Consider the following 10,987-nt stretch of genomic DNA (forward strand, 5'->3'; position numbering starts at 1 on the left):
TGTAGTCACTAACCGCCGCCACACAAAGTCATTGTGTCCTCTCTCAGTGCTGTATTGTGGACATTTATAAATAGGCACAAATCACACAGGATGCCTTCTTTCTGAACTCATGGGACCATGACCCTATCTGCTCCAAAACGTGGTTACACTAAACAAGTGGATGGTAAAACTTGTGCATTTATCGTTGGGATTTCTTGTTTAAAAATTTTTTTTTAGAACCCAGACAGCTTACAGCAGGTAAAATAAGTATTGAACATGTCACCATTTTTCCTCAGTAAATATATTTCTAAAAGTGCTATTGACATGTTGGTAACAACCCATGCAATCCACACATGCAAAGAACTTTAACCATAGATATCCATAAATTAAGTTATGTATAATAATGTTAGATGATAGAGAAAAAAAAGTATTAAACACGCTTACTGAAATTCATTTAATACTTTTAATTACTGTGTATCTGAATCATTTAATGCCTTTGTTGGTATTGACTGCTTCAAGACGCCTCCTGTATAGAGAAACGCATTGCAGAAGTGTGATTTTGGCCCATTCTCCCACACAGTCTTAAAATCTTGACCGTTCCATGGACCTCTTCTATGAACTCTGATCTTTAGTTCTTTCCATAGATTTTCAAATGGATTCAAGTCAGGTGATGGGCTGGGCCATTCTAGCAGCTTTATTTTCTTTCTCTGAAACCAATTGAGAGTTTCCTTGGCTGTGTGTTTGGGATCATTGTCTTGCTGAAATGTACACCCTTGTTTCATCTTCATAATCCTGGTAGATGTCAGCAGATTTTTAAATCAAGAATGTCTCTGTACATTTTGGTGTGTATTATGGCATCTAAAGAGTTCAATTTTGGTCTCATCTGACCAGACTATATTCTCCCAGTATGTCACAGGCTTGTCCAAATGTTGTATAGCAAACTTTAAACGAGCTTCAACATGCTTTTTCTTCAGTAATGGAGTCTTGCATGGTGAGCATGCATACAGGCCATGGCGGATGAGTGCATTACTTATCGTTTTCTTTGAAACAATTGTACCTGCTAATTCCAGGTCCTTCTGAAGCTGTCCACAAGTGGTCCTTGGCTCTTGAACAACTCTTCTGATAATTCTTTTCACTCCACTGTCAGAAAACTTACAAGCAGCACCTGGTCATGGCCGGTTTATGGTGAAATTATGTTCTTTTCACTTGCCAGATTATGGCTCAAACAGTGCTCACTGGAACATTCAGAAGTTTTGAAATCCTTCTGTAACCAATACAATCGGTGTGTTTTGCAACAATAAGGTTGCGACGGTCTTGCACAAGCTCTTTGCCTATACCCAACATGAGATGTTTCTTCTGTGATACCGTGATCATGAGACACCTTTTTATAGGCCATCAGTTGGGCCTGAACCAGCTGATATTAATTTGCACTGACAAGGCGCAGGATTGCTTTCTAATTACTGATTGTCTTGGCTTTCCATGCCTTTTTGCACCTCCCTTTCTTCATATGTTCAATACTTTTTCCCCTGTGACATTTAACATTATAACACATAACTTAATTTATGGATCTTATGGATTTATGATGGACTTATCATCTATGGCTTGATTTCTCTGCATGTGTGGATTTCATGAGTTGTTACCAACATCTGGTGAAAATTTAATTTCAATAGCACCTTTAGAAATATATTTACTGAGAAAAATGGTGACGTGTTCAATACTTATTTTACCTGCTGTAAGGGAAGTTTAAGCAGTATTTAACATTACACAGAAAATGCAAATCTGCACAGGCTTTTGTTTGAGAATAGAACGTAAATTTGATTAAATATGAAGGCTGAATTTTTCAGCAGGCATACTCTAATCTCTTCCTCTTCCCATCTTCTTCTCTAATCTGATCCTGTTTGACAGAAAACCAAAAGGGCAGCAGAACACCTGCCAGAACATCAGGCCTCTGACATGTCAGACTGCTTTGGATCACAGTAATGTCGAAGAGAAAGGACAGGGAGGGAAAGATATGTCTAGTGGCACATTGATGACACTGTCAAGCCAAGCGTCACCATGTCTGCCCTGAAGACAAGGCTTAGCCCCCCCACCTTTTCCCCTCTGACTCACTAACATGCTGAGTAAATAAACCACAAGTACATTTCTGTCCACACATATTGTGAGAAAGTAGACTGTGTGAATACTTCTAACATGAAATCAGTTTGTATTCTGTGCACTGTACAGGTGTTGGTGTGAATTTGTAAACTAGCAGAAACATTCTCACAATCATGCCTGACTACCGCTGAGGACAAATACTTCTTAATGAATCATATATTAAAATGTTTCATGGTGAGTTAAAGTAGACAGCTTAGAGTCCCATATATGCACTTGCACCATTTATTGGTCTTACATACAAAAAATAAAAATACACATAAATGAAATAAATCAGGTTTGCTAGTGTGGTTCTTCTCCTTTTCAGTCACATAAATAGACATATTCCAACAGGCTCTCAGAGCTTAGGCATCATTGTTACAATGAAGAAAGACCAGAGCCAACATTATTGACCACAGGTAGTATTTTTTATCTACAACAATCGATGGAATGCTGAACACAGAAGCACCTTGGATACTTTGAGCTAACTTAGGCACAATTCTCAACTGATGTAACAGCTACAACCTCTAAAATGTCCTAAAGTCAACCACATCTGAGTCTTTTTCCCTCTGCTGGTTTTGGACTTCTTTTTTTTGTATTCCAGTGGACAATCCTGAGCAATGCGGGAAAGTTGAGCCACGCAATAATGTGAAAATGGTGATCATCTGATTTACCAGGTCCCATCTGGTCAAAAAATTAGCTTCTTCTTCATCACAGCTGAAAATAATACAAACACAGTTGTTACAAACATTAGAAAAAAGCACTTCAGAACAACACAGCCACATACTGTATCTACACTACACGTGCAAGTAAAACAAGCCTATAATGAGCAATCTGCTAACCACTAAAGTTTCCATCTATTGTAAGTATTTGGAAATTCTCTCTGTAATATATTGTAGCATAGCGTATAGTCAACCCAGATATTTTCAAAACCACAGGAGGAGCTGGAAAAGCTTTGAATCTCCCAGTAACACCAAGGTCCTCCTTCAGTAAAACATACCCTGCCACATTCCACTAGTGTGTGTGTGTGTGTGTGTTCTGCTTCACTATATTCTAAATTTCTAACTGCAGCTAAATGTGCAGCCAACACCCTTTGAATTGCTAGGTTCAATCAAGTGGTATTTTAGATTTATGACCGTAGTGTGCATAACCAAACGGTTCACTAGACTAACATGCTATATGTAAGTTTGGTCTGAGTGGGATGTTCTAAAATTTCCTTTCAAAGTTGGCCTCAAACATTTAGTTGCTGACACTTTCCCTTTTTGCTGCTCAAACTGTTTAAACCCTAATTTAAACAGTTTTACCATAATAATATTGACCAGCTTTATTTGACTAAGGGTATATCAAGGTCAAGGTGGTACTTGGTGGGTATATATAGAAAATATACTTTGTGGATAATGGATACATATAGCAACTATGAGCTAATATGTGCTGATTACTTGTCTCCAGGCCCTCGATTTTCCTCTTGAGCCCGACTGTTTCCTTCTCCCTCAGAGCCTCAACTGAACAATTGGGTCGGGGGAGTTGTGGACCAGGAGTGGGACCAGGTCGAGTACTGAAGTACCTCATCTTCAGAGCCTGGACAACAACATTATAAACATGTCATCACCTGCGGATGGGCAATCATTCCTTAAGCAGAATTGTCTACTATTATACTGCTTGTATGTACAGTGTGTACATAGAGTATAATCTTGTATGTCTATCTTTGTCACCTTAGTCTGTGGATCAAGTCTGATGTTTTCAAAAATACAAAAGGCTGTAGGAAACAACTGTTTCCAAGACATTTAAAACATGTGATTCATTGTTTAATCTTACTCTTTATTGTTCCTTTATTTTAATTTTGCTTATATACTGTAAAGAAACTTTTGTTTTCAAAAGTGCTCTACAAAAGAACATTATGTTGATTACTCTAGAGGACAATTTGTAGATTAAAGACAGCTGGATATGTTTCCTAAACGTCATATTGATCAAAGTCACCATTAGGGAAATGGTTTATTGAAATGTTTAACTTTTGATTGTATGATTTTCTTGTAACATATTCACTTAGAAACTGCTATTGATAATAGAAAATGTATCCCTCAAAACATGTACATTTAAATATAAAATATGTATTTTAACAGACTTTAAAAAAATATAAATCATTAAATGCAAGTACACAACAGTAAAACATAGTTTTTAGAAAATTAAATGCAATTCAGATTTATCTCTCAAATAAAAATGTTAAATGGTCCAAAGACCTTTAGGCTAGCTGTGGTCTTCAATTTCTGCATACAATTACCCTGCGCTTTAGTGGTTTATTACCTGTGTAGCTGTGGTCCTTGTCAAGGGATTAAAGGTGAAGAGACCCTGTAGCAGCTCTAGTAAGTCGTCTCCAGCTGCGCTAAATATATGTTCCAGAGGTGTGCCAGGAAATATTTTGAAGGACACGTAGTCTGGTAGACTACTCACTCCCTGCAAAGATATTTGACAAACAAATGTATACAAGGATCCTCACATTTAAGTAAAAACAAAAAGCACTGGGGGGAAAAACAGATACCAACAGGCCATGTCTCTTCTGTGGGCGTCCCAAGAGCCTCAAAGATCTTAGTCAGCTGGTCAAGATCTGAGTCTCCAGCTAGGAATGGTATCTACAGCAATGGAGACGTACAGATACATTAGCATAGTTACAAAAATAACAGCATCCCCTGTTACTGTATGAATATCTCTTTGAAGTGAGGTTTGTGTACCCGAAGGAGTAACTCTGCCAAGATGCATCCCACTGCCCACATGTCAACACCCACACCGTACATCCTGGCACCAAACAGGAGCTCAGGGGAGCGGTACCACCTAGGATCAATAAACACAGAGACAGTTAAATTTTACAATTCTTAAACAGACATACAGAACACTACTCTTCTAGTAAGAAGATTAATTCTGTTAAACTAGAATGGAGCCTCCAACACTTAGGAAGCCTTGAGACTCTTTAACCAAGAGAAGACGAGATTTGCTGCTATCTATGGGTCTAACTAATTTATTTTCAATAATATGTGCTGTCACACATCTTAACCAGTGGCAAATTTATCACCTCATGAGATACATTTAACTTAATAAAATTAAGCCCATGAGGATTTATTTATCTAAATGGATTTAGATAAGCTGTTGAAACAGATTTCCAATGAGTAACAAAAACACAGGGGAATGTACAGAAAGTTAATTCTGTATCATTAATACAATACGATGGACAAAAAGCACAAACCTCGTAACAACTTGATGTGTGTAGACTCTGTTGGGGCTGCCAAATGATTTGGCCAAACCAAAATCAGCCAACTTCAACACTCCGTTGCCGTCTAACAGCAGATTATTGGGCTTCAGATCCTGGACATACGAAGTAGCAAAACGTACATTACTGACTGTGTGTGTGCATATGTGCATGTGTGTGTGGAGTATAAGTGCTCTTACCCTGTGTAGAACCCAGTGTTGGTGCATATACTCCAGTCCCTGTAGAGTCATGAGGATGTAGGCTTTGATGTTGGCTGGAGTCAGGACTAGACTGGTGTCTTTGATGATCACCTTAAAAAAACAAAACAAAGAGGCTTAAGTAAAGCCGGATATCTGCCAACTAATAATCTTCATCCATTACTTACAGCTGTATCAAAATGAAATTACACATTTCAGAAGCAGATAAGAGAATTAAAGATAACTGGGATATATCTCTGTGAAGAAGTAGACACAGCTGGAGCCAAGCTAGACAGCACAGTTCAAATTCAACCTCTCACCCAGAACCTCCATTGTTCCACTAGCTCCAAAAACACTGGCTTCAGTATCCTTCTACGTAATGTTATTGGCAAAAAAAGCATCGAACATCTGTAGTTGATAAACTCATACAGCCAAATCTAAGCATGTGGCCTAAAAATAGTCTTTCAGCACCGGTAATAAGATGAGCATCGTATTTCATCCTCACATCTGTCCTGTCTGTCTGTTGCCTGTGAGCCGCTAATGGCATCAATTTATTGCGAGAGCCAAGAGCAGAGTGATATTGATTTGAAGCGTGTTTATCTTGTTTTGCATTGTTCTACTCGAGTCTGATGTTTTGGTGGTGGGCACCCATCTAGAGCCTTGTATGCTAAAACAAACCAGAGGAGGAGGTGGGCAAAAATATAAAAGCCTTAGTGACCTTGTAGAACCACTTAACAGTTAGATGAGAGCACTCACACTGCTATCTTCGTCATCCTGCTCATATTTTATGTGCTACTCTGTATGTCATCTGTTTTCATCGATTCGCTCATTCTTTGGCCTGCTCTGCCATTCACAGTATTGGAAGCTGAACATAACAGTAAACAAATTACTACCACAGTTGCCACACACCTAAAGTAGATAGTAAAAAATGACTAAGATAAAACCCAACTTATAAATGCTCTCTCCCTGATCTCTAGTAAGAGGGAAGTAATACAATTTCCATCTGGTGGCCCACTAATGAAATGCAACGTAACGTTCTTTTACAATGCATTTGATTACCATGAATAAGTGATGTGAATCCCCATACAGAGGCAGTTATATGTATAATGATAATAACAAACATCTGTACAATATGATGTGATCCAATTCAAGAGGTCTTAATTCAACTCAATCCTTGAGGCTGCAGTTTACAGTATCAGTCTACTAAATTACATAATATTGTTCTATTGAAAAACAATATATAGGAAGATGTTAAGAATAAAATAATTGGCAAACCAGTAGAACTTTATTTTAAGTATAATTTGCTAATATTTTTTCCTGAAAAAATTATCTAGTTAGTTAAGTTTTGTTAAGTTATTTAGGACGCATTTAGGAAATACAATTAAAGCTACTTGAGACATTGAAAGTTCTAGGAAACAACACATTAAATTCCTGTTGAGAGAAATTAATAAGGAAATGTGAACTGACCAAAAAACATTATAATTGGCAATTTAGTTAAATCAAAATGAGAACAAACTAGAGCTTCTCAATGGGCTGTTGAATGGGACTGTATAATATTGCATCATGTTATTTTGTCAATCCCTGGAAAGACACAGACAGAAACTGAGGAACTTTCTCACCTCCAGATCTGTTTCCATGAAGTCAAACACCAGGCTGATGTTAGATTTGTGTCCGAAGGCATCCAGCAGCTAAAAACACAAAGCACATTAAATGTTAATGCTCAGTTCAAATTAGGAGACTATTTACAATATAGGAAGCCAATTCTTTCCCCCCGACAAATACCAGTAACATATGAATATAAAAATACAAACATATTCCGACATAATGAATGTTTACCCACCCCAATGATATTTGGATGATGCAGTTCCTGCAGCAGTTTGATCTCTCGAAGAGCAGTCCTATTAATACCTATTGATAATAATGAAATGATAGTCATTAACAGGTGGATGACAACGGACTGCACTGTGTGGTAAAAACATGTGTGCTATCAGGCAGTCAGCATTTACCATCTTTAGCCTCAGTTCTGTGGCCAACCTTAATCTGCCAGAAAAAAGACAACAGTTTGGTGTCAGAATAGCATACAAATGCTAACAAAAGTCCAAAATTAAGCTAATTTATTGTACCTTTTTAATGGCAACTATGGTATCCGTCGTTTTGTCCCTGGCTTTGTATACTGTGGCAAACTGGAGAAACAGAGATCAATAAGTAAAGAAACAAAGAGCCCAATTTATATAAATATTTTTTAAATCACCATCACTGCTGCTGTAAGCACAACAGCATGAGCCAGCAAGGCTTTGTTGACATTTACAACCAGCTAACGCTTGTTAGCTTGCTATCATGATCTCTACACACTAGTCACAACCTGCGAGGGAAGAACGAAGGCAAATATAAAGACCGAAATCACTGATATTTGTCTCTACCTACCTGACCCTCTCCGAGGAAATCCAGTTTCTCGTATCGTTTAGATCTGGATTTTACATCAAGCGCCATGTTAGCTAACTGTCAGTTTAATCAGGAGACACTTCCTGCCTTGTTAAAGGTCCGCAAGTACCTTTTCCGGGTTAAAGGAGGTTTTGTATTGACCAACACCGCCACCTACCGGTTAAATTTTTCCATCACTGAGAACACTAATCAGAATCAGCTTTAATGGCAAGGTATATGTACACATATCTGGCCAATAATTTATATTTAAAAGTACAAAAACAATAAACAATAAAATTGTTAAGCAGTAAGATAATTAGTGCAAATGGTGCTGAAATACACATGATTCATGTAACAGGTTGCTTTATATACATGAGGAGGTGGATATCCCAGTACAGGCTATACAGTATGCACAACGTGTGTAGATTTAAAAAGTGATAATACTTACATAAACAATGTAACAATTTACAGGTACAGTGGATGTTTGTGTCACAGGGTTATTGCACAGGGATTGTTCCTGACACTATGTGACTGGCGTTAACTGTTCAGAGTGATGGTCTGTGGGTAGAAACTGTTTGTGGCTGGTTGTTTTGGTGTACAGAGCTCTGTAGTGCCTACGTTGGAACAGGTTGTGTCCTGGGTGTGATGGATCTGCAGGGATGCTTCCTGCCCGTTTCCTGACTCTGCAGATGTAAAAGTCCTGAATGCAGGGTAGGTTGGCACCAATGATCTTTTCTGCAGTCCTGACTTTCCGTTGTAGTCTGTTCCTGTCCTGGTTGGTGGCTGATCCAAACCAGACAGTGATGGATGTGCAGAGAACAGACTGGATTATTGCAGAGTAGAACTGGATCAGCAGCTCCTGCAGCAGGTTGAACTTCCTGAGCTGGTGCAGGAAGGTCATCCTTTGCTGGGCCTTTTTGATGTTGGTGTCGATGTTGGACGCCCACTTTTGGTCAATGTGAGATTGTGAATCTCAGAAACCTGAAGGCTTCTACAGCAGACACTGTGTTGTTGTATATGGTGATGGGGGGCAGTGTTGGGTGGCTCCTCCTGAAGTCAACTGTCATCTCCACAGTCTTGAGCGGGTTCAGCTCCTGGTTGTTCACCAGAGGGCCAGCTGTTCAACCTCCTGTCTGAATGCAGACTTGTCACCGTCCTGGATGAGGCCAGGAGTGAAACCTCAGCAGTTTGACAGATGGGATTCCTGAGGTGATTGTCCATGTGCCATCTTGTCTAAATCAACTTGTAAAGTCTAGCTAATATAAACAACTTAATATGATTTATTTTATGTTATTTTTAGGTTTAGAGGGAATTGTTTTTATACTACTTTTTACAATTGTTTTACTATATAATTTGTGTCAGTTTTCCCTCATTAAGCACTTTAGTACAGTTACATGGAACTACTACTTCTAATACTACTATAACTACGACACTAATACTACTAATAGTGATGATTATAATGAAATATTTGACATATTACATTTAGTATGATTTCTTAAACGATTAAAGAATTTCAGCTCAAATCTGATCTGTTATCAAATTATTAACAAATAGATCAACTTATTCAGCAGGTTTAAACAACAACTTATACTGAATTTTGATGCTATTTTTTATTTATTTCACTTGATTTTAGGTGCAAAGGGACTTGCTCTTACCTCGTACCTTTGTTTTTATACCTTTTGTTTTACAATATATTTTATATATTATATTATATCCTATTATATTATACATTTTATAGAGTTTCTTTCTACTATTATGACTACTACTAATAATAATAATAAGAATAGTAATAATAATACTGTAATAATAATACAGTAACAGTTTTTCATACTGCACTTTGTATGATTTCTTAATCAATGAAAGAAAACCAAATCTCAACTCAGGTCTAATCTGTTCTCAAATTCCTGTAACATTTCACAGTTATGATGCAATATGCAATACTGTTAAGAGAGAGACAGTTTTCCTTTTTTCAGTTTTTTTTTAGCAGTTAGCAGTTTGACATCGGTCTCTTGGGAGTCTCTTCTGTCAGTTAGGAAGGTTTTGTGATCCATGCACCGCTGAACACATCTCTACATCCCATCTCCATACACAGTAGATACCCTCACATCCCACAGGATTAAGCATGGCTCCTCTCCTTTGACCCTCCCTGCCTTGCACACACACACACACACACACACACACACACACACACACACACACACACACACACACACACACACACACACACACACTTTCTCTCTCTCCACTGACTTTCATTTTCATGTTAAGTTTGACAAGAGGAGTGTGAAGGATCAGCAAGCCTAATACACCCCTCATTCTTCCCCCAGATGCATGCACATTCATACCCTGACAGCTCACAGATGTGACTGACAGGACCGTATGTGCCCATGCAACCATGCAGAGAAGAGAAGAGAAGAGAAGAGAAGAGAAGAGAAGAGAAGAGAAGAGAAGAGAAGAGAAGAGAAGAGAAGAGAAGAGAGGAGAAGAGAAGAGACTAGCAGCAGTCTAAGTCTTTACTGGCATTGTATAATCACCCTTTAGGGACACACCGCTTAATGCGGAACATAACTGTCCAGTGGCGGACATAACTCAGACCCACTTACATCACTCGCTCTAAAACAAATGTGACATATTGATGTCCTCCTCTAATTCTGATATGATTTGAGGGCATTCTCGTGCTCATTCTCCTCAGTCTCTCTCTGAGGCTGTGGATGAGGAGAGCAGCAGTTGAGTTATGGATATATAAATGATTCTGGTGGCGTTTATACAGTTTGTCATAGTAAATCTCATGATAGCATGGGTAACATTAAGCACGATAACTCACTCTGGTTATATGTCACATTAGCAGATGGTGATGCTGTTGAGCTGGTGTGTGTGTGTACCTCTGTTTGACGGGCAGGAGGAGAGTGAAACCGCAGGGCTGTTTATCAAACTCAAAGGAAGTGGGTGTTGTTGAGCGAGGATGTGTCGCACCACCACATCCTGCTGCTTCAGACGGGGCAGTGTTCACACAATGTACAGT

General features: G+C 38.5%; 1 protein-coding gene across 1 annotated transcript; it reads right to left on the reverse strand.

Moving 5' to 3' along the window:
• Positions 1 to 2,339: 2,339 nt before the first annotated feature.
• cdk7 (cyclin-dependent kinase 7) lies at positions 2,340 to 8,109 on the reverse strand. Its single transcript, XM_044196760.1, has 12 exons — positions 7,969 to 8,109; positions 7,668 to 7,727; positions 7,551 to 7,584; positions 7,385 to 7,452; positions 7,164 to 7,232; positions 5,548 to 5,658; positions 5,345 to 5,463; positions 4,836 to 4,935; positions 4,650 to 4,736; positions 4,411 to 4,560; positions 3,549 to 3,687; positions 2,340 to 2,826 (listed from the first exon to the last, which is right to left on the reverse strand). The coding sequence occupies exons 1-12, from the start codon at positions 8,032 to 8,034 to the stop codon at positions 2,798 to 2,800; spliced, it is 1,032 nt and encodes a 343-aa protein (XP_044052695.1). The 5' UTR covers positions 8,035 to 8,109; the 3' UTR covers positions 2,340 to 2,797.
• Positions 8,110 to 10,987: the final 2,878 nt, after the last annotated feature.

Source organism: Siniperca chuatsi, linkage group LG5 (genome assembly GCF_020085105.1).
Source record: "Siniperca chuatsi isolate FFG_IHB_CAS linkage group LG5, ASM2008510v1, whole genome shotgun sequence".
NCBI lineage: Eukaryota > Metazoa > Chordata > Actinopteri > Centrarchiformes > Sinipercidae > Siniperca > Siniperca chuatsi.

Bases quoted from the DNA above. Each gene is read 5' to 3' on its own strand.
- cdk7 (XM_044196760.1), bottom strand. From the start codon at position 8,034: ATGGCGCTTGATGTAAAATCCAGATCTAAACGATACGAGAAACTGGAT. The intron at 5,659-7,163 runs GTGAGAAAGTTC...TGTTTTTTTAAG, and splicing joins TCATGGAAACAGATCTGGAG to GTGATCATCAAAGACACCAG. The intron at 5,464-5,547 runs GTAAGAGCACTT...TCGTATGTCCAG, and splicing joins AACACTGGGTTCTACACAGG to GATCTGAAGCCCAATAATCT.